Source organism: Lissotriton helveticus, chromosome 2_1 (assembly GCF_964261635.1).
Source record: "Lissotriton helveticus chromosome 2_1, aLisHel1.1, whole genome shotgun sequence".
Taxonomy (NCBI): domain Eukaryota; kingdom Metazoa; phylum Chordata; class Amphibia; order Caudata; family Salamandridae; genus Lissotriton; species Lissotriton helveticus.
In genome coordinates this window covers 355893269-355917701 of record NC_136059.1, presented here as the reverse complement: position 1 = coordinate 355917701, position 24433 = coordinate 355893269, and the positions used below count along the sequence as shown (strand labels likewise).

The window sequence follows — 24433 nt, the reverse complement described above, 5'->3', positions numbered from 1 at the left end:
TACAGAACAGAGGACCCTAGTGATTAAGGATCACGCGAATAATAGACATATACTGAATAGTATATATGACCTCTGTCCAGCCGGACAGGTATTTATTTTTCAATTTTTCTGTTATATTTATGAATATAGCACTTATACAAAAGTGGGCACAGCCTGTGACCCACAGAGGACAAGACAAAACAGGTGACAAAACAATTATGTAAAAACGCACAAAAGCGGTCTGTACTATTATTCAGTTTTACAGACTAGGATTCATTCATAGCAACCCATTGTTTTACACAATTCGTAAGTTCAAACAAACATATGGTGCAGTAGAGTCGACGACGTTTCGATGCAGTTAGAGAATACATGCATCATCATCAGGACAAAAAGTAATATGTCGTGTTTGTCTTTAGAGTTATTTTTCAAGTTACATTACCCCTATGGCAATTTACATAACGTTGAAACCACATTTAGAAAGGGAGAAAAGATGGGGGAAAAAACATAAACAAAAGAATATTCATTAAAACTTGACTAGGCATGTATACATTTTCAATTCAAAGAACCTACAGTGGAATTCTTAGTGCTGTGGTGAGGTAGTGCGGAGTAATGACTGGTTGTGGCACATGCTTGTGACCATACAACAAAGAGACCGTGACAGTGTCCAGTGTATTCCGGGATTTGAAAAAGCGGCGCAGTGAAAATAAAAGTGTAAGTTTCAACTTCGGCGCGGTGAAGGTGACCATTTGAATCCCCATTGGAGTCAGAGTATCTATAGAAAGGGGGGGCGGTCTAGCTCATGTACACCCCTTTCCTCCCTAGGATTTTTATTATGGATTATTGGACCGCCGCTAGAACGAGCATCAATCCACCATTCTAAGTAAGTTCCGGATTTAATTTAATTTAATGAATATTCTTTTGTTTATGTTTTTTCCCCCATCTTTTCTCCCTTTCTAAATGTGGTTTCAACGTTATGTAAATTGCCATAGGGGTAATGTAACTTGAAAAATAACTCTAAAGACAAACACGACATATTACTTTTTGTCCTGATGATGATGCATGTATTCTCTAACTGCATCGAAACGTCGTCGACTCTACTGCACCATATGTTTGTTTGAACTTACGAATTGTGTAAAACAATGGGTTGCTATGAATGAATCCTAGTCTGTAAAACTGAATAATAGTACAGACCGCTTTTGTGCGTTTTTACATAATTGTTTTGTCACCTGTTTTGTCTTGTCCTCTGTGGGTCACAGGCTGTGCCCACTTTTGTATAAGTGCTATATTCATAAATATAACAGAAAAATTGAAAAATAAATACCTGTCCGGCTGGACAGAGGTCATATATACTATTCAGTATATGTCTATTATTCGCGTGATCCTTAATCACTAGGGTCCTCTGTTCTGTACAAAATGAATAGAATAGTGAGCAGTAATAGCTGGCCGCAAGACAAAATAGCATGAAAATTACATAATGCTGCCAGACATCTAATAGTAACAACAATACAGGCGGAGGGAAAGAAAGAGGCTCACCTTATTTAAAAAGATTGGCCGACTGCTGTATCAGCTTCGTTGATCGTTTCAAGACAGTAATGCTTTGTGAAAGTATACCTGCTGGACCACGTGGCTGCTCGACATATTTGGTGAATCGGCACACCAGCAAACAGGGCCGTAGAGGATGACATTGCCCTGGTGGAATGAGCACTCACTGTAGATTGAAGAGGCTTGCCGGCCTTCTGATGACAGAATGAGATTGCTTAGGAAATCCAACGTGCAATAGTTGGCTTGGTAACAGAACACCCTTCGCGCATGCACCTGTAAGCATAGAACAGTTGATCAGACCTACGAAAGGGCGCTGTCCTGTCGATGTAGAATTTAAGGCATCTCTTAACGTCTAATAAATGCAAGCGTTGCTCCGCCGGAGATTGAGGATTAGCAAAGAAAGACTTTAAGAACACTGGTTCACTGAGATGAAAATTAGTTGGCACTTTAGGCATGAATGCCGGGTTGGTGAGAAGCACAACACAGTCCGATTTGAATTGAAGGAAAGGAGGCTAAATGGTAAAGGCGTGGATATCACTCACGCGACGAGAGGAGGTCAAGGCGAGAAGAAGGGCAACCTTCCAGGTCAAAAATTTCAAATCCGCTCTGTGGATGGGCTCAAAAAGAGCCTTCATCAATTGCGCCAAAACAACATTGAGACGCCAGGTAGGACGCCGCCACCGAATGGGCGGAAACATCCTGAACAGCCCCTTGAAAAACTGCAGACTGACTCTGGAAGAGTATCGAGAGGAAGACCTATCCTGCCGAAAACAAGATATTGCCGCTAGTAAGACCTTCAAAGTGGAGTGGGAAAGTCCTGATTGAGCCAACTGCAGAAAGAACAGCAGAAGCTGAGCAGAAGAAGAGTGCACGGGAGGGATGTTGGCAGATGCACGTCAGTGACAGAACCTTTTCCACTTTAGCTTGTAAGTCTTTACTGTGGACGGAGCTCTCGCATTGGCAAGAACCTCTCTACATGCTGGCGAAATGTTCAAGTGAGCAAATTCAAGGGGCTCAGGTTCAAGGCTGATAATTTGAGAGAGAAAGGGTCCGGATGGCAGATCGGACCCTTGTCCGTTGTGAGGAGATCCGCTCGAGGACGAAGGGGGATGGGTTTGCACTGTGAGAAGCAGCAGTTCCTTGAACCACGCTTGTCGAGGCCATCTGGGAGCGATGAGGAGAATGTGGCACGGCAGTCTCCGCATTTTACACAACACTCAAGGAACCAGAGGAATCGGCGGAAAAGCGTAGGCAAATAGATTGCACCAGTCCATCAAAAGGGCATTCCTGCACGACCCATGATGGGGAAGCCAGCTTACATAAGACCGGCATTTCCGGTTCACAGGGCTCGCAAAAAGATCCATGTTCGGGCGTCCCTACAGCCGAAAGATGAAGTCCAGAGTCGGCTGATGCAACTCCCACTCGTGGGTCGACGACGCGGACCTGCTGAGGGAATTCGCTAGGATGTTGGAGATGCCTGGTAGGTAAACCGCTGTCAGGGTAATTTGGTGACAGAGTGCCCAGACCCAGATGCTCTGTGCCAGCTGAGAGAGGAGCGGTGACTTGGTGCCGCCCTGTTTGTTCACATAGTGCATACTGGTGATATTGTCGGTTTGAATGAGCACTGATTCTCCCTGAAGAAAAAGATGGAAAGACTTGAGCGCAAGGAAAATGGCCATTAGTTCCAGTCCTGTTGATGTGCCAAGAACATTGAGATGGGGTACACTTGCCCTTTATGGATAGCCCCTGAAGATGTGCGCCCCAACCTTCCAGGGAGACATCCGTGGTAAGGACGAGCTCAGGAGCAATGGTCAAGAAAGAAGTACCGGCAGTGATGTGGGACGGTTGAGCCCACCAGTGGAGAGCAGACCTCATCCGAGCGGTCACCAGGACCAAATCGTTGAAAGCGCCGGTGACCCGACGCCACTGTTTGTCCAGTTACTCCTGAATTGGGCGACTCTTGAGCCTGCAATTTGGGATTAGGGAGACGCAGGACGACGCCATCCCAAGAAAAGATTTCAATACACGAGCTAAAACTGACCCTTTTGAACGGAGGAGAGCCACTAGGCGTAGAATCTGCAGCTGACGTTCGTGAGACACGAATGCCTTCGCCTGCGAAGTATTCAGAGTGGCGCCTAGAAAGGTCCTGCAGGGAGCTAGATCGAACTGACACTTCTCGGTGTTGATGGACAGACCGAGGGAGTAGAATAGATTCTGACAGAATCAAGTGTCCAGAGACGCCTGATGCGAGATTGCGACTTGATGAGACAGTCGTCCAGGTAGGGAAAGATTTGAACGCCCTTCAAACGTAGGTGTGCCACCACCGGGGCTAGGACTTTCGTGAAGATGCGAGGGGCAGAGCGAAGGCCGAAAGGCAGAACCTTGAATTGAAAATCTCTGCGCCCAACCCGGAAGCGCAAGTACTTTCGGTGTCTTGGAAGTATCGGCACGTGGAAATAGGCGTCCTGGAGATCGATGTTGGTCAGGAAGTCGCCCTTCGAGAGATGGCGGAGAATTTCCGCGAGCGTGAGCATGCGGAAGGATTGGCACTTCAGGTACATTCACCGGACTGCTTGATGATTAGGAAAAAAAGGGAATAGAATCCCATCCCCTTCTGAGACTTGGATACCACTTCGATGGCACCTTTCTGAATCATGAGTTGAATTTGTTGAAAGAGCTCCTTGAGGTGAGCCGGAGGTTGACCAGTTGGAGGAGTGTTTGGAGGGAACTTGACAAACTCCAAAGCATGGCCTTTTGAGACAATGTCCAGCACCCAACGGTCCGAAGTGATTGAAGACCAATTGGAATAGAAAAGAGAGATTCGACCTCCAACTTTGAGCTGGAAAGGCAAGTCATTGCTTCTTAGAAGCGGAGCCTCTGTAGGAAGACTTTCCTCTGTACGACTTGGTAGACTGTTGCCGATAGGACTGCTGTGACTGGGAGGAATATCTCTGATTTCCTCGACCGTAGGAGCGGTACTGGTTGGATCCGCCGGGAAAAGAAGGAGGTGCCGCGTCCGCGTGCACCACAAACAGGCTGCTTGCGAAACTGCAAAGGGCCTAGGGCACGAGCTGTCTCGGTGTCCTTTTTGATGGTTTGAAGTGCGTCGTCCATATGCTGGCCTAAGATTCGACGTCATAGGGCATGTCGAGTATTTTCGCCTGAACCTCCTGGCAAAAAGAGGTGGAACGAAGTCAGTCCTGTCGACGTAAAACAGCTGCCCCCGCAAGCTGACAAAAACCAGTGCACGCAATGTCCACAGAGCAGTCGATAATCTCTGATGACGCTCTCTCTCCCTCCTGAAGAATCTGGAGAGCTTCTGCTCTGGAGGGTTCAGGAATGAGGTCGATAAAAGAAGACATATCCGACTACATCTGGCGGTCTTAGCGACCCAGAAGGGCCAGAGAATTCGCAGCACTCACGGTGGTAGAAGCCATAGTGGAAAACTTTTGCCCAATGGCATCAAGACGACGTCCTTCACGATCAGGGGGTGCAGTAATTGGAGAAGACGGATTCCTGGAACGGCGCTGTGCGGCCTGGGTGATCACGGAATTGGGTTTAGGCTGCGCTACAAGGCAAGCTGGAGAACCCTGGGGGGGGCCCTATATTTCTTCTCCAAACGAGGAAGAAGCGACGGAATAGAATTTGGCGTCTGCATCAGTTTGACACCCTCATTCCAGATAAGGTCAATTATGGGCACTGCACGGACCTGTTTAAGAGGTTGACTATTGAAATCAGAAAGAAAACAGTCATCCTTCAGAACCATAGGGAGTTTAAAGCGCAGCTCCGCTCGTTCCATAAGTTGGTGAAAACCAGCTTTATCAACAGGGGGGAATCCCCTGGACCCGAAGGGGGCGGTGACGGTGTCTGGATCTGATAATCGTCCAAATCCGCCATGGTCCCATCAATCATCATCAACTTCGCCGTCTTCATGATCTGGGGGAACGTCATCTTCCTCAAACAGTTGCCTGAATCCAAATAGATGGTGCCGATGGCCCTGGCAGTGCAGGAGAGGAAGGAGCCGCTGAAGTTGCAGGCACCGTAGGCTGAGGAGATCCACGGTGAGACGGTGGAAATCGTCTATTATAGTCCTCCAACATGTATTGGAGATTAGAAATGAGGGAGAGCTGTATTTGTGCTGTGGGAAACTGAGTAGAAGGTTCCTCCTCATGAAAGTAATGATCTTCCTAATCGTCCTCATAGTCCTGACTGTAGGAGAGTAGGGTCTGCAATCCTATGGCCACCCCAGATTTTTGCTTTTTGCTTCACTGGTTTATGACTTTGACTGGCTGTGGGCCTGCTAATCAGACCCACAGCCTAGCTGTTCTCTCTCTAAATTGACATCCATGTACTTTAGGTGCATTTACCAATTGGTATTGGGACCCCTTATCAGCCCCTGTACAGTGTACCTTAGGTACCCAGGGCATAGGTGAACCCAAGGCCTACCAGGGGCTGAAGCATGTATTATGCCACCCCTGGCTGGCCATCTAAACAGACACAACTGGCTGATAAGACAGCTGGGGCAAGGTGGTGTAATCACCCTTTGCTGTAGATATAGTATACCTATATCTAACCCCAAAATGGACACATATATTCCTATCAGCCACTCCTATGGCAGGCCTTATCAATCCTGAAGGCAGAATGCTTGGAATTATGGGAGATGGTGCTCTAGCATGAGCTGAGCCTGTCTGCAGCTTGCGGAACCAAGTCCTTTTAGCTGTTCCATGATAACGCTATACCATATACTCTTAAGTGCATTATCAACCTCGCGGTTAAATGCTAACTCTGGTATAACCTTATCAAAACATGTCGAGTAAGGTGTCCTACGAATTGGAATACTACCCCCGCGCCGTCCTGGCAATGGGGGTAGCATTCCACCCTTTTAGAGGGACACGGCATGTATGTAACTGTGAACCCCGGTTAAAGTTAACTCGAGCCTCAGCATCACAAAATGGATGCTGCCACCACAGACACAAGTCTGACCTCCTGCTGCTGGGAGTCCTTCCAGCGAGGGAGGCCTGGACAAAGGGTTTCCTGCCTTGGGAGGTGCTAGCACCACCCCAGACAGGATTTTGTGTATTAGGGAGGACAGGCCTGAAAGGAATGAGACATGCTTGGGGCACACAAGGGTGTCCCTGTGCATACACAGGTTCAAACCAGTTGCTGGGGCACTCCAGCCCCAGCTCTGGCGCGAAACCGGACAAAGGATAGGGGGTGTAACCACCCCCCTTCCTGGTCCCACCGATAGGAGGGACCTAGTCATAGTACGGCCCCCTTTAGCAGGATAAAGGTAGGAGCTGGTCCCATTCCAAATTAGATTATCCTGAACAACTTTACAAGAAGAAACTCTGGACTTCAACGTTCTGCTCCACAGAAGACTTAAGAATCTCCCTTGTGGGCAAGGAGTGTCCACCCTGCAACTGCAGGCACCATCAAGCGTCCTAGCGGTCCACTTTGTCGTCCTTCCTGCCGGATCCAGACTTCAGAGCCCGACGAGACCCGGACTCCCAGACCTCTCTGACCTCTACTCACATCTGCAGCACAGCTGAGACCCATGGGTGCGACGAGACACGTGGGACCGGCCATCTTGAAAAGACTGCACTTCGCTTCCAGCACAACTTCGGAGACATCCTCGCGAAGTGCTTTGGGGATTGAGAAGCCCCAGCCCCAAGCAGCTCCTGCACCAAAGACCAGCCCTCCAGCATCCACGAGATCTGCGTGGGGCCCTTTTGCTTGATTGCTGCTCGACGCGTAGTCTGGTCACTTGCCGGCTGGCTAGTGACCTCCTAGACGACGATCCAAGAAATCTACACTGCTGGTCTGGTTGCTCCAGACTGGCCCTTGCTCCCTTCCAAAAGAGGAGCACCCCGGACCCTCCTGGTCCACTCCAGACGCCGTTTCCACTCACCGCGTGGGTTGCCTTTGCCAAGGCCTGTCGACTCCAAATCCGGATCCGACACCGCCGACAGTGCCTCCATCCTGGTCATCGAAGACACCTTCTGGTCCACGAGGCTGCAGAGACAAGCGTCCACTCTTCACCTGATCGCGACAACAGCATCTGGCTCCCTCCTGGTCACTGGCTAGTGACTTTGAACACTGTCCCCTCTGCTTTCAGGTCCTCTTCTTTCTCGATCCACCCGTGGATCGCACCGGACATCTTCCTCCTGGTCGCCTGCAGCATCTTTCTTCAAGGGTCCATTGACTTAGACGCGGAAACCCGACACACTTTCACACCTATGCACCCGCAGCCCGTGGGTGAGGTAACAAGACCATTTCGGTGCTCAAGGGTAGATTGACTCTCCTAGTGTCCAGGTATCCTGTCGTTTTTGTGGTAATTAGTAGGAACTGTCTTTTACTTAGCTTTTCGTAATTTGTTCTGCCCATTGACTTTGTTCCGCATCCCGCGTGTGAGTTCACACGCGTCCCGTGGGCCTCCTGATACTTACCTAAGGTTAGGGTAGGGTAGTCCCAGCGAACCTACAGCCTCTGGGCATCTTCATTTTCTAAATCGTTCTACTTATACCATTTACTTAGTATATGGTTTGCCGTGCCCCTAGTGCACCATTGTAATTTTGTGCAACTTATTGTATTTTTCCTAAGAGATTGTCATGTGCTTAGCCCTCTGATCTCATAAAGAGTTCAGAGGTGTTTGTTATTAATATACTGTTTATTTTCATAACAACCTGTGTGGTGTCCTTTCATCTGGTATTCAAGGGGTTATATGTGGTAAAACAGCTGGCTTCACATGCCAAAAGAGTTTAGCCTAAGACTGCTTTGTCCATGCTACCATTAGGATAGCTGGTCTATAAGGTTGACTTACAACCAATCACCATAAGGGTTGTTTGGACTGATACAAGGTGATCACTAGAACTAGTGAGCATCATATATCAGGCCAACTTCGCACACTGACATTTTATGACCAGCTCCGAAGGGCTTTGAGCTGCCCGAAATCTATCATCTGCCTCCTCATCCTAACAGGAGTCAGGCTCCAAACCTGTGGCAAAAAGAGGAGATGGAGGCTGAGAGTGACGTGGAATCGGAAGTTGATCCAAAGACACATGTCGACGTTGGAGCAGAGGGTCAACAGCAGGAGTCCCAGAACCGGATGATGAAATTGTCACCAGTGGCAATGATGCGAAGGTAGACGTCGACGACAGTAACTCCGTCGACGGGACAACCACCATCGACGACGATACCACCGCCGTCGACGGAGCCACCGCAACAGTCGTCGACGGAGCACCCGCCGATGAAGAGGCGCTCTTCACCAAAGGAGTCGACGAAGATTTGGACGTCGACGAGACTCCTTTCTTTGACGTCGATGAGGGGATCGGAATAGTCGACGAAACAGACTTGAAGCTGACACACACCATCGTCTACACTGACGTTGACGCAGCCGCCGTAGACAGCGACCCGCTGGCACAAGTCGTCGTCACCGTCGTCGTCAGAGACCTAGAGACTGCAGATCTCGTCGTCGGACAGACCGTAGACGATTTAGCACGTTTTTTAGTGGAAACATGCATAGAAGGAGCCGTAGATGCCGGAGAGTCATATCTCGAGGGCGTAGGCGTACCAGGAAGAGGTGGAGACACAGCAGGAGCCTTCTGGAGTTGGAGCCTTCTGGAGTTGAAGCTTCCTCTTCTTTAGGAATGGAGATGGCAAGTCCTGCACACTGCTACGCTTAGAAAGGGCTCTAGACACACCTGACGCAAGGCTTTCTGCATCAGAGAGGTGAATCCTTATCCTTCAACCTCTGCAACCAAAGGAGGAGACTTCCTTCCTTGTCCTTAAGGGTCTTGGATAGAGGCAGTAAATACACTTCTTGTGAGGGTCCTCTGAGAAGAGCCGAAATTTCCCACAAGAAGCACAAGGTCGAAACAGACTTCTTACTTGAAGACATCCCAAAAACTGTAGAAATCCACAAAGAAATGGAAAAAACTGAGCAGAGCTCAGGGAGACTCCCTTCACACGACGTGTGGTAGAAAATCTGAGGGCCTGAGCCTCTGAGGAGAAGGTTCTAGAGGGGTGCTTGCGCCCGATTGGCTGTAGTTCGGAATAGCATAATAACATGGATATGCTATGAAAGAGCTTTTTTCTTTTAATGTATTCCTATGTGTTAATGCTAACCTTGGTACTTATAATTATTTATGGTTTTAGAATATATGTAATTATGTTTTTATATACATATATGATGGTTTTCTTGCCATTGTATTTACCGTGGGGCTCCCACTTCGACGACGGGGAATGTTCAAGCATGTGAATCTATGAAAGACACCCCAATACTGGAGAAAGATGGCACTTTCTCACAATTGCTACTATCGCCAGACTTTGCATAGCTTTCATTGAGGGGACGGTGGCTACAATCAGCACATCTGTTGACAAAAACAGAAAGCAAGGGGAGCACTACCCAGTCATGCAGAGACGTTTAGTTTCAACACCTGGGCACAGGCCTTTCTCTGTGGTGGAAACCTGTCCTTCCAGACAGCAATACTCCATGAAATGGTCTCACTCTTCTCTTCATATTTAATAAAGTGAGAAAAAAGTGCACCCTTGGGAGGTCATTACTTGTTTCTGGAGACCATTCACAGCTGTTCTCAGAGCAGCAATCTAACATTTGGGTAGACCAACTGTTGTATTCAAATTCTGGCTAGAAACCTAGCCCCAAAAGGCAGAAGAGTTTGCTCAAACTCTTGTAGACCTCACAGGATGGTGTAGAAGCATAGCAGGCCCATTAAGAGAGAAAGTTGATTTAGAAACTGCTCCTTCAGTTAAACACTAAGCCATAACAAATCTGGATCTGTGCATCATACATGAAGCAGATTGAATATAAACCATTTGCACCACTAAACAAAAGTACAATAGCAAAAATAACAAGTACTAGCGATGTATTAGATTTGAAAATCAGGTATAAATACCACAATTTTGAAACATTTCACGTCTTACCAGCAGCCTACCCAATAAGCTGAGTAGTAGCTCAGCAGCTGGCCATTCAGGTTTGTTGACTGTGGAAAGAAGATCCTGGACAAAGTTCTCAAATAGTGGTCTATAATCTTCTTCACCTTGCTTGCTACCACATCTGTTAAGAGGCAAACAGAGTTATTGCAGAGTGATTTTTTATAGATGAAATAGAGCTAAATGATGGAAATACACGAAACGTACTTTGCGTAAGCAAAGGAACAAATATCCACTGGGTGTTCTATAAACTGAAAATCTGTGCGAGTTAGAGGAAACCTGCTATAAGAGAAAGGGGGCATATTACAAGAAATCCTTACTACAGATTCCTCATTATGAGCCACTGAACTCCCAGACATTAGACTGGGTTCTAAGAACAAGTTACTTACCTTCAAGTAAAGTCTTGTCTGGTGTTGTAATTGCATTTATATAGTGCTTACTACCCCAGACGTGGCGTCGAAGGGCTTTTTTTGGGGAGTAGCACGCTACTCCGGAACCCATAAGGAATTCGTGTTGAAATAGTATAGTGAAATATGGACGTAATTTGAGTGGTGAATATTAGTCAGTTATTTGGACACAGAAGATAGCGGAGGGATAGAAGGAAAAAGGTCTGCATCTATAAAGCACTTTTTTCCCCTGGTGGGGTGCTGAAGCACTTTTTTTGGCGAGTAGCATGCTGCTCCAAACCACATAAAGGATTAGTAGTGAATCAGTATAGTGAAATATCAAAGTAATTTGAGCGGTGGATATTAGTCAGTTATTTGGATTGAGAAGGGTAGCGGAGGGATAGAAGAGGGGAAAAGGTTTGCATGGTCTCCCTTAACATTTTAAACATTCATTGTCCAAATAAACGATTCACTTTTGTTGTAATGTGAGTTTTACTTGTTTTAATTCTAATGTCATTTTTACTGCTTGTTCTCAAGTTGTGCTTTACCTGCCCGCACGAGCCTTGCATTTTAGGTTATGTTTCGTACTTCTTTTTGGAAAATTATAGTTACAGTGCATAGGGCAGCTGGACTCTGGCCACCATCCTGGCTGGTCACCGCCACCGCTGCTGGGGACATATGTATAAATATTAAAGTTAGTTTAATAGTTACCTTGTCACCACAGCGTTTTCTCTCACAAAAGGAAAGGTTCAAGTACCACAACTCTTGGAGATCGGAATCAAGTAAGCAGTTAAAACGCCGCTTTAGAACCTTGTAGAGCACAGCGTTCTATGACAAATCAATGTGCAGGAACACAATAGAGGGAAAGTGGGATGCAGGAAACTGGTATAAACCGTAAATAAATGAAGGTAATGAACGAAACAGCCCACCTTACTCTCCTATGTCGGAGTTTTTTCTCATTCCTCCGATCTGTAGAGACAATCAAACCACAGATTCCTTAACTTTTTATCCCCCAGGTATCAGAATTGATCTGGGAATTGATCTGGAAATTGTTCTGTAGTCCCCTTGCTCGCCGCTAGGTGGTGGTGTTCCATTCCGCGTGCCGTCGTCCGTGACAGAAGTGACATGTGTTGTGCCTATATAGACGTCACTCCAGCAACCTGACATCAAGTTTGTGACTATTTTTTTACATCAAAAGCACAGAGCCTTACTGAAGTGGTGTGACCAGGGTGCTAAAGTGGGGTCCTGAAGGATCACTTTGAGGTGAAATGTACGGTTCGCAAAACGGGACGAATGGGAGGGTCAGTAGGGAATCTGCGGCTATAATCTCTACAGATAAAGCATTACCAAAGGTCAGTAACTTGTTTATCTGATAGAGACTTGTAGCCACAGATTAATTTAGAATAGATAACACAGCAATCTCTCTCCAGAGGTGTGTCCGAGAATCTGTTAAACCAAAAAGTGCTACTGGACTGAACAGGCAAAATACCCATCACAGCGAACCAGACTGTCCAGGCAGTAATGCTAGGTAAATGTGTGCAAATGGGTACAGTGATGCCCATGCAGCCGCCCAAAATGTCCAGGACTGGGACTTATCAAGCTAGCGCAATGGTCACATTTTTGGCTCTGGTGGTGTGAGCCTGCAGGCCCTCAGGGGGTTGCTTCCTGGCCATTGCATAAAACATTTTTATACAGAGGACAATCTACCTGGAGATGTTCTGCTTATCCTTTCTTCGCACCCACAAATCCAATAAAGTGTAGATCATCCACCCTGAATTCTTTGGCACAACACAGGTAGTGGAGTGTCTTCTCTGCCTTGGTAGGATTTTGGGGGGAGGGGTAGGGTTCGATTAAATTAGGCAGCGTGATACTTTGCCTGATGTGAAAAGGTGTGGCCACTTTGAGTAAGGCGGAGGCACTGGTCCGCACCTAGGACCAACTTGACAGGGAAAAAGGTAGTATACAGTGATTGACAAAGTGCCTGCAATGCGCAAACCCTCCGGACAGATGTTATGGCCACAAGGAAGACAGCTTTGATGGTAAGCAGTCTCAGAGGGCAGCTGAGCATGGTCTCAAAGGGCAAACAACTTAAAGATGTTAGAGCTACATGTAGGAGAGTGGGGTCTGCAATCCTATGGTCACCCCAGATTTTTGCTTTTTGCTTCAATGGTTTACGACTTTCCCTGGCTGTGGGCCTGCTAATCAGACCCACAGCCTAGCTCTTCTCTCTCTAAATTGACAACCATGTACTTTAGGTGCATTTACCAATTGGTACTGGGCCACCTTATCAGTCCCTGTACAGTGTACCTTAGGTGCCCAGGGCATAGGTGTACCCAGGGCCTACAAGGGGCTGAAGCATGTATTATGCCACCCCTGGCCGGCCATCTAAAACTGACACAACTGGCTGCACGACAGCTGGGGCACAGTGGTGTAATCACCCTTTTGCTGTAGATATAGTATACCTATATCTAACCCTAAAATGGACACATATCCTGCTATCAGTCACTCCTATGGCAGGCCTTAACAATCCTGAAGGCAGAGGGCTTGGAATTATGTGAGATGGTGCTCTGGCATGAGCTGAGCCCGTCTGCAGCTTGCGGAACCAAGTCCTAATAGCTGTTCCATGATAACGCTATACCATATACTCTTAAGTGCATTATCGACCTCGCGGTTGAATGCTAACTCTGGTATAACATTATCAAAACATGTCGAGTAAGGTGTCATACGAATTGGAATACTACCCCCTCGTCAATTCTGGCGACGGGGGTAGCATTTCACCCTTCTAGAGGGACACGACATGTATGTAACTGTGAACCCCGGTTAAAGTTAACTCGAGCCTTGGCATCACAAAATGGATACTGCCACCACAGACACAAGTCTGACCTCCTGCTGCTGGGAGTCCTTACACCGAGGGAGGCTTGGACAAAGGGTTTCCTGCCTTGGGAGGTGCTAGCACCAGCCCAGACAGGATTTTGTGTATTGGGTAGGATAGGCCTGAAAGGAATGAGACATGCCTGGGGCACACAAGGTGCCCTGTGCATACACCGGTTCAAACTAGTTGCCGGGGCATCCCTGCCCCAGCTCTGGCGTGAAAACCGGACAAAGGATAGGGGGTGTAACCACCCCCCTTCCTGGTCCCACCCAGGGGAGGGACCTAGTCAGCAGTACAGCCCCCTTTAGCAGGATAAAGGTAGGAGCTGGTCCCATTCCAAATTAGATTAATCCTGAACTACTCTACAAGAAGAAACTCTGGACTTCGACGTTCTGCTCCACAGAAGACTGAAGAAATCTCCATTGTGGGCTAGAAGTGTCCACCCTGCAACTGCAGGCACCATCAAGCGTCCAGCGGCTTCACTTTGTCGTCTTCCCTTGAGGATCCAGACTCCAGAGCCCGACGAAACCCGGATTCCCAGACCTTTCCGACCTCCAACCCACATCTGCAGCACAGCTGAGACCCGTGGGTGCGACGAGACACGTGGGACCGGCTATCTTGAAAGAACCTGCACTTCGCTTTCAGCACGACTCCCGAGGTAAACGCGACCAAGTGCTTTGTGGACTGAGAAGCCCCAGTCTCGAGCAGCCCCTGCACCGAAGATCAGCATCCACGAGATCTGCGTGGGGCCCTTCTGCTTGTTTGCTGCTCGACGCGTTGTCTGGTCACTTGCCGGCTGGCTAGTGGCCTCCTAGACGAAGAACTTTGAAATCTTCACTGCTGTGCTGGTTGCTCCAGACTGGCCCTTGCTCCCTTCCAAAAGAGGAGCACCCCGGACTCTCCTAGTCCGCATCAGACGCTTTCTCCACTCACCGCGTGGGTTGCCTTTGCCAAGGCCTGTTGACGCCGATTCCGGAACAGACACCGCCGACAGTGAGAGCCTGCGTGGGACAGCTTGTGCCTCCATCCTGGTCGTCGAAGACACCTCCTGGTCCACGTGGCTGCAGAGTCAAGCGTCCACTCTTCACCTGATCGCGACGACGACGACATCTGGTTCCTTCCTGGTTCCACTCCCGTCACTGGCTAGTGACTTTGAACATTGTCCCCTCTGCTTTCAGGTCCTCTTCTTCACCAATCGGCCCTTGGATCGCACCGGACATCTTCCTCCTGGTCGCCTGCAGCATCTTTTCTTTCAGGCTCCATAGACTTCAACGCAGAAACCAGACACGACTTCGCACCTATGCACCCACAGCCCGTGGGTAAGGTAACGAGAGCATTTCGGTGCTCAAGGGTAGCTTGACTCTCCTAGTGTCCAGATTCACCGTCGTTTTAGTCCTAACTAGTCAGGATTGTCCGTACTTACCTTTTCCTTGAACTGTACTGTCCATAGACGACGTTACGCATCTCGCGTGTGAGTTCACACTCTGCACCCGCGTCCCGTGGGCCTCCTATTACTTACCTAAGGTTAGGATAGCGTAGTCCCAGCGGTCCTGCAGCCTCTGGACAGCTCCATTTCATCTATCGACTCTCACATTCCATTTACTTAGTATATGGTTTGCCGTGCCCCTAGGGCACCATTGTAATTTTGTGCAACTTGTTGTATTTTTCATAAGAGATTGTCCTGTGCTTAGCCCCCTGACCTCATAAAGAGTTCAGAGGTGTTTGTTATTAATAAATAAATTGTTTATTTTCATAACAACCTGTGTGGTGTCCTTTCATCTGGTATTCAAGGGGTTATATTGTGGTAAAACAGCTGGCTTCACATGCCAAAAGAGTTTAGCCTAAGACTGCTTTGTCCATGCTACCCTTAGGATAGCTTGTCTATAAGGTTGACTTACAACCAATCACCATAAGGGTTGTTTGGACTGATACAAGGTGATCACTAGAACTAGTGATCATCATATATCAGGCCAACTTCTCACACTACATTAAGATACCATTGGGGTATACTCAAAGGTGTGGGGAGAAATATGCTGCAAACCTTTAAGGGAACGAGTCTCAATGGGTGACCAACAGGGAGGGTTGATACAACATTCTTATGAAAGCCAAGATGCCCGAAGGAAATCCTTTAACTGGGCCCAAAGCAAGGTCTTGCTGAGGAAGATATAAGGCAAAAAAAGGGCTTCAGATAAGGGTACAGACAGAGGCTCAATGGACTTGGCAGCACACACAACCACAAACCTGTCCCATCAGCACGCGTATACCGTTTTCGTTGAGGGATGCTTGACTTCCAGGGTGACATCACACACTTCAGGAGGGAGTTCAAAGACTCAACTTTTGTCGCTCAATCTCCATGCATGTACATGGAGTGTGCTGGTACGGGTGCAGGACCCTGGAATGTTGCAGCAACAGGAGATCATCCGAAGGGGCAGCTTGATCAGAGAACAGATGCTCATGCTCAGGGGTTCAGGATACCAACCTCTCTATGCCTAATCCAGAGCCACCATGATGAGTTGGGCATTGTCGCTCCTGATCTTCATAACTAGGGTCAGGAGTGGTATAGACAGAAAGGTATACAGGAGTCCTGAGCTCCACATGGAGCAAAATGGGTCTCAGTGATAGACCCCCATTCGATACTCCAGTTAGCAGAAGTGCTGACATTGAGTTTTCTCTGCAACGGTAAATACATTTAACCAAGGTTCTCCCCAATCTCTGAAGCGATATTACACCACATATGAATGGAGACGCATTTTGTGATCCACAAGGCATCAATAGCTGAGATTGGCTGCTCTGGCGCTCAGATAACACCACAGAAGATAAACCATGAGGAACATATACTAACGTTCCAGCCATGTCCAGAGACGCGGGCCTCTTGACAAAGGGCCCATGTCCGCACTCCGCTCTGCTTGTTTCAATATCACATGGAGATGGTGTTGTCCTTGAAAACCTGAACCAGCCTTCCTTAGATGGAAGGAAGAAAAACTTTCACTGCCAGGCAAATTGCTCTCAGTTCCAACAGGTTTACGTGGAGCTAAGATTCTGCCAGAGACCAGAGTCCCCTGTTCTCACCCTCTCTGACATGGCTGCCGCAACCCAGAAATGATGTATCTGTCACAAATGTGAGCCCTGGGTTGGGAAGGGTGAGGGGCCAGCACACACTGCAGATCTTTTGCAGTTCCCTCTGATATCTGGACCAGGTTAGAGAGAATACCCTGATGCTGTGCCCACTGTGACCTCAGATCCCATTGCAGAGCCTGCACATGCCAATTGGCATGTTTTATCAGCAGGATGCAGTAGGCCATTGTAGGAAAGTGCCACTTTTTGATATGGTCACCCCCACTGATGATTGGTAATGCAATGGGTCCCTGCTAACCAGGCCTCACTGCCAGCACTCTGTCCCTAAAAACAAGACAAATGCTCAATTGTAACCCAACTGGCAAGGAGTTTAGCACCCCTGTAAGCCCCTAGTAAATGGTACCCCTGGTATCCAGGGCATGGGCACTAAAGAGGGTCCCTAACGGCTGCAGCATGTATTATGCCAGCCTGAGAGACCCGGACCCACACTACTGCCATTGCAAAATGCATGAAATAGTGAAAACAATTCCTAAAACAAAACATGGCGCTCTCACTGTGTGCCATGCCCCAGTACACTGCATGCAATATAAGGAAGTCATCCCTACAGCAGGCCTTGGAGCCCTAAGGCAGTGTGCATTATATTAGATGCGAGGGAACACTCACTCTTGCTGATGTGTCCCTGTAATGCCTAGTTCCATTGCTAAGCGGCCCAAGTCCAAGTGGCACACCGGTACTAGCGAGGTTCGCCAGCGATCCAGTGCCAGAGTCAATCGTTGGCTCTCCTGGACTCCAGGACGCTGCCTGCAGCCTCAACACGAAGGCCCCCCTACCTGCGACCAGCTCTGGTAAGGCTTTTCCAACATCAAAGGTCACCCTGGCACCAGAAGCCCCCAGGCCTTGGGGAGCACCACCAACAGGGTCCTGGTGACCCTCAACGTCCAAACTTACCTTCAAAGCCACTGGTTTCCTTCATCCAGCTTTCTGGTCCGAGCCTGCAGCCTTTGTTGAAACAGTCGTCCCTCAATGATTTGTATTGGGAGTCCGAAGCTGTGTTGGCACTTTGCACCTGGCCGCCCTGTTTCGCTGAGGGCGTATGTTTAGTGCTGCCTCATTGCCACCCCTCCCCCAGTGCTCGTCTCAACACCCAGAGATTGACCTCCAACTCTGCTTACTTACCTGTAAGTTGCACAACTGAGCGCCCTCAGTCCCCATTGGTTAACATTGGACACCCAAATCTAAATTTTACCTCTGCACCCGGCCGCCCCTGTGCCACTAGTGGTGCAGTCTTGGTGCACACTTGAACACTGGCCTGTGCAGACCTAAAACCTCGAAGACTGGGTTTGTAAGTAAAGAACGTACCTGCAAAATTGCATTATTGTTTTCCTCCCATAGGACAACATTGCTTGACTGAAATATTGCACTACGTGTACCTTTTTCTTGCCTTGCAAAGTATTGCTATTTTTAAAAACTGTACCTAGCCTGCTGATCTGAAGTCTTGCATTAAGTATTCATTTTCTGCATTGAAAAGTATTGCCAATTTGAAAATTGTATTTACCTGCAAGAAAGTTCTTTAGTTCTAGTAAAGTAACATTTTTATAAACCATTGGTCTCAGATTTTGTCAATGTGAGAAAATGGGATTCTGTTGAGGTACTACTTAACTTTTTGCCTGGCTATTGATGCAACTTTGACTGTAGACTACTAGGGACCTGATGTTCAGGTACCCAGAATCAGTGTTCTTTCCATAACAACATGTTCACAATTGGTACTTCTGCCCCCTGTAAGTCCCTTGTATTTGGTACCTTATTTACCTAGGGCCTGGAGGCTGAAGTTTGTCCCCCCCCCCCCAAACCACCACCCCTCACTAGGACCATGCCACTGATACTGGCAGGCCCCTGTGGGGTGAAACAAATAACCAAGTCAGCATGACACAATGTATACCATGCAAGTTAGCACTGCCTAAGATATAGGTAACTCACCCCTCTAGCAGGACTTACCAGCCCTAAGGCAGGGTGCATTATATACCAGGCATGACCATATCTGCATGATCAGATATACCCTTACAGTATTAGGGGTATATTCCCTAGTACTGCAAGTGCCAGGGAAGCCATAGAGAGTGCATTGGCTGGGAACTTGACAACTCTAGTTACACAGCACCATGATGGCTTGAGTGAACCCAAGAGAGTTTGGTACCAAACAGATCCTTGTAATAAATCCACACTGACGCCAGTGTGAGATTTGTTACAACATGAACTCAGACGGCACCTCAGAGGTGTCGCTTGAAAAACTACCAGCCCTGGTGTGGGCACTGACTGGCTTTAGGATGCCTGACACACAGACATGTTTCTGGACCCCTCGGTTTTTGAGCCTTTGCTCTCTGGGATCAGAGACCAGGCACATCCTGGGAAGAGGTTTCAAATCTCCTCCCCCCAGGATCGGTTAGTGCTCTAAGGGGAAGCTTAAAGGGCCTGCCGCTTTTGTAATTAGACCACCAGCCTCTGTTGCTAGCAGGAGATGACCGCTGGGCCAAAGAGAGAAGAAAAAGAAGGACCTCTGAAAGAGGCAGAAAGGGGATTCACAGCCTTTGCTGTGCACCATGCCACAAACTTATTCCACCTGCAGGCGCAGACCGCCTTAGTGGAGGGACGCCTGGCTGCCAACATTACAGACTTCGGGGGGCAGGTCACAAGACGTCAACTGCCGCCGCTCAATCTCCATGCAAGGAGATGGAGGCTAGACAGGTTCGGGTGGAGGACCGTTCCCTCCTGCTGCGACAGAAGATCCGCCTGAAGAGGCAGATGGATCGGGGGAACGATGCTCATACTGAGTAGCTCGGGATACCAAACTCTTTGAGCCCAGTCCGGAGCCACACGGATAACTTGGGCCCAGTCACGCTTGATCTTCTTCAGCACTCGTAGCAGAAGTGGTAAAGGGCAGAAAGGCGTACAATAGACCCCAACTCCACTCGTGACAAAAAGCGTCGCAGAGCGAGTGCCGCCTTGGATATTCCAACGCTCAGAACTGATGACATTGCGCATTTTCTTCGGTGGTGAATAGATCTAACCAAGGCTCTCCCCACTGCTGAAAGAAACTTGTGCCACATCCGAGTTCAGACATCATTCGTGATTCCATCATGCACCGGCGGCTGAGTTCGTCTGCCCTGGCGTTCAGAGAACCTGACAAGTGTTGAACCACCAGGGACATGCCCTAATGTTCCCGCCAAGCCCAGAGGCGCAGAGCCTCTTGGCGTAGGGTCCACAACCCCATCCTGCCCTGTTTGTTGTAGTACTACATGGTGGTCGTGCTGTCTGTGAATACCTGCACTACTCTACCCATGACAGAGGGCAGAAATGCCTTCAGTGCAAGTCGGATCGCCCAAAGGTCCAACCGATTGATATGGAGACTGGACTCAGCCGGAGACCAGAGGCCTCTGATCTCCGCCTCTCCCATGTGGCCGCCCCATCCCAGAAGGGACGCATCCGTCACAACTGTATGTTCCGGTTGGGGAAGGGAGAGGGATCTGCTATTGAACCAATCGAGATTCGTGAGCCACCACTGCAATTGCCGTGCAGTGCCCTCCGAGAACGGGACGTGATCGGACAGGTTGGCCCGATTCTGCGCCCACTGGAACTTCAGGTCCCACTGCAGAGCCCGCATAGGCCATCTGGCATGATCCACAAGCAGGATGCCATCAGGCCCAGTAGCCAAAGGGTCAACCTGACCAAAACCCGGGACAGCGGCTGAAAGATCGGAATCATAGCCTGAATGTCCCAGACTCGCTGTTCGGGAGGATAAACCAGAAACTGCCCTGAGTCCAGCACCGCTCCGATGAAAAGGAGCTTCTGCGAGGGAATCAGGTGCGACTTCGGCACATTGATGGAAAACCCCAGCAAATAAATGCAGGAGGTCAGCTGTAGTCTGGAGGTGGGAGACAACAGCCTGGGGCGAGTTGTCGAGATAGGGCAAGACTGAAACCCCTGATCTGTGCAGATGATCTGCGACCACCACCATCACTTTCGTGAACACCCGAGGGGCGCAGGTATGGCAAAGGGGAGCACAGTGAACTGAAAGTACTGGTGGTCTACCGTGAATCGCAGGTTGCGCCTGTGGGCAGGCAGGACGGGAATATCAAAATAGGCATCCTGCAAGTCCAACGTCAACATCCAGTCTTGCGGTTCCAGGGCAGACAAGACCTGAGCAAGTGTGAGCATCTTGAACTTCTCCTTTCGGAGGAAGAGATAGACGTTCCGAAGGTCTAAGACCGGAAGCAGGCCCTTGTCATTCTTTGGAACCAGAAAGTAGTGGGAATAACAACCATGACCTACTTCTGGCGTCGAAACGAGCTTGATGGCCCCCTTGGCCAAGAGGGCCGTAACTTCCTGCTGGAGAAGTGCCAGGTGATCCCCTGATATGCGGTGGTACTGAGGTGGCATGGCTGGAGGGGTTGTCTCGAAGGGGAGGGAGTAGCCCCTTCAGACAATTTGCAACACCCACTTGCCCGAAGTGATGTTGCGCCAGTGGTGAAGATGATGGCTTATGCGTCCACCCACTGGCGTCTGATGGGCCTGAAAGGTTGGACTAGGAAGGCTTGGAAGCGGATGCTGCGGGGGTGGAGGTGGACTGACCCGGCCGCTGGCCCCCTGATCCGCCTCAACGGTTTCCACATCCGCGACCACGCTGAGGTTGTTGCTGCTGTGGCCTGTGGCTCTGAGAATGCTGTGAGGTGCCGCTTCTGTGGCCACGAAAGGAGCGAAAAGCAGGAGGAGGCTGAGCGGCCAACAGACGCAAGGACTTGGCCGTAGCCCGGGAGTCCGCGAAGCGGTCCAACGCACTGTCTGCCTTATTGCCAAAAAGGCAAATGCCATCAAAGGGCATGTTCATCAAGGTGTTCTGGACATCCCCTGAGAAGCCATTTGTCCTCAATCAGGCATGGCGCCGAAGCGCCACCGTTGTGGAAATCAACCTGCTCAGCAAGTCGGCGGTGTCAAACCCACAACGTATGGTGAACTTCGCTGCGTCTCTCCCGGCCACAACTGCTTGGGAAAGAACTGCCTGGGCCTCCTCTGGGCAGTTGGGCAGCACCTGTGCAACCGTGTCCCACAGAGTGGGTATGATGGACCAAGAGGCATGCGGTGTTCACGGACCGCAGCCCTAAGCTGGCAGATGAAAAACGCTTTTTGCCAAGCTGATCCAGCTTCTTGGATTCCCTATCCGGGGGTGCAGTAGGGAACGCGTTCTGGGATGCCGAGGCTTGGACAGCCAAGATCTCAAGGGTGGGGTGTTGGATAAGGAAGAGGGGGTCGCCTGGAACCGGGCGATGGCGTCGGCCATGTTCCTGTCCACAAGAGCCCCTGTGTTGGGCATGGACCAGGTGCCCAAAAGAACGTCTGATAATGCTTCATTAAAAGGAAGCAAGGGCTCCAAAGAGGTAGCCGCCGGTTGGAGCACTTCTATCAGGAGGTTAGTCCTGACAGCCACTGTAGGGAGTTCGAGGTGGAGGGCCTCGGCCGCCCTACGCAACACCACTGCATAACTGGCTTCCTCCTCCAGAGCAACGGTAGGAGGAGACAGCATGCCAAGGTCAGGTTAGGTGTCAAGACCACTGGCATCCCTCAAATTATCTGCCAAGTCTGGTACATAAGCACAGTCATGTGCTAGAGGGTCCTCAGACCCCTCCCAGTCCTCCCCTTCCACCGAAGTCTGTGGAACAGGCTCAAAATAAGGAGGATGGACATGGGGCACAAAAGGGCCCATAGGTATCGGTATTGGCGTCAGGCAACGCAAATCCGGCACCATGTCTGGGTCGGGGCAGAACCTGGGGACGACGACATCCCACGGAGCAGGCGATGTCGGAAGCGGTGCCGGGGAGATCGGCGCCAGTGGATGTGTCACTAGGTAAACCAGCGTCGACCGGGATCCGATCCCTGATGGGCCTGCGGGGCCCACAGGCGCACCGGCGGGGCCAGACGGCCCAAAGAATCGGCCCATGGCAGCATGAAACTCTAGCACCTGAGCACGCGTCGCCACCGCACCCGGAAAGGGCGGGTAGACTGGCAGAGACGTCGCAGGCTCCGCCAGAGTAGCGGGTGTGGCACCGCCTGCACCCTCATCCGCGTCACGCGACAGGCGAGGGGAAGTTGAGGAGCGACGATGCTTCTTCGACTTCTTTTTGGAATGCTTCGACTTACCTGATCCAGAGTAAGAAGACATAGATCCAGAAGAACGGTGATAACGGCTCAGAGACCGGTCCCTTGACCTCCCATGGTACCGGGACCTCGAGCAGGGCGGAGCAGACTGCCGTACTTCAAGCAACTTTCGGGACCGCTCCTGCAATGTCTTCGGCACCATGGCCCGGCAGGCTGAGCACAACTTGGGGTCGTGGTTGCGCCCCAGGCAGTAGAGACACGCGGTGGGGGTCCGTCACCGACATCATACGATGACAGTCCCCGCAGTTCTTGAAACCGGGCATCCCTACTACACCAGGAGTCGATTGTCTCGAAAAGATGAGGCAAAAGGCCTCAAAAAGCTCAGTCAAAAAATGACTGGGGGTACTGCCTCTTCCTAGATCTACGCCTGCTGGCGCAGAAAAAGAAAGAACTGACATCAGCGCGCGTGGGCTCATCTAAATAGCTCCAGCGACGTCATCATAGTGGCAACGACGCCTGCGGAGCCGCACGACGACGCCTACCGACACGCAAGGGTACTGCTGATGAAACACTTTCCGGATCCAGTCTGATGCCTGGGGGTAATTCGAAGGTAAGGAATCTATCACTATGTGTTTCTTTCAGATGAGGGTCCCCTTTTGGGTGCAGCATGTATTATACCACCCAAAGGGACCCCCACAAAAACTGCATGTAGCCTGCCATTGCAAGATGCGTGAAATGGTGCAAACCCATTTGAATACACAACATGGCACACTCCCTGTGTGATATGCCCATACAAACTTTTTTTTTTTTACAACACCAAGGAGTTAAGTCCGTGTTGGGCGTGGAGTAGGCTGGACCCTTTTTAAATGCAAAACACAAGATATGCCTAAACCACTCTTCCTTTTTTACACAAACACAATTTAAAGGTCAAGAAAAATGTATTATTTAAATTCTGACCAGGTATTCGTATTTCATACCTTTCACTTTTTTTTTTGTTTTAAAGTTTTTTACACATTAATAAGCAAAAAAGGACCAACTGTACAAATATTTACATTATACATGACAATTTACAAACAGAATTGAAACAATACATCTGAACATTGAATTAAAGATCATCCATACCAAAGAAAAATTATTAAACAACGAAAAACGTACAAAAATTCCTATACATTGGATTTCAATAAATGAAAGAAATTCAAAAAAGGCGAAATGAGGAATGCAATCAAATTAATGAAACTGTTCAATACTATCTAAGTTAACTAATGATGTTGGATAGCTATTATAAACAAATTATTCCTCTAAGTGTGCCATGCCGACGCGTTTCGAAACCAGGAAACCAGTTCCTGGAATCTCATCAGGGCCTTTTTTTCTTTTTGTCTGTATGATGTAAAGAAAACAAAGTTTTATTTACAAAATCCAATATTAGGCTCCATTCTAATTACATAATGCACTTTTGAAATGTCTCTGATTTTGACTACATACCGAA

At 49.1% G+C, this 24433-nt stretch overlaps 1 protein-coding gene across 14 annotated transcripts in view; it reads right to left on the bottom strand.

Moving 5' to 3' along the window:
* NIPBL (NIPBL cohesin loading factor) overlaps window positions 1-24433 on the bottom strand; it is a 1942504-nt gene that overhangs the window by 820420 nt on the left and 1097651 nt on the right. For all 14 annotated transcript variants that reach the window (XM_078674965.1, XM_078674957.1, XM_078674966.1 and 11 more), the window contains one exon: window positions 10462-10594. In XM_078674965.1, the coding sequence (XP_078531091.1) occupies window positions 10462-10594 (133 nt within the window). The remainder of the gene's footprint in view (window positions 1-10461; window positions 10595-24433) is intronic.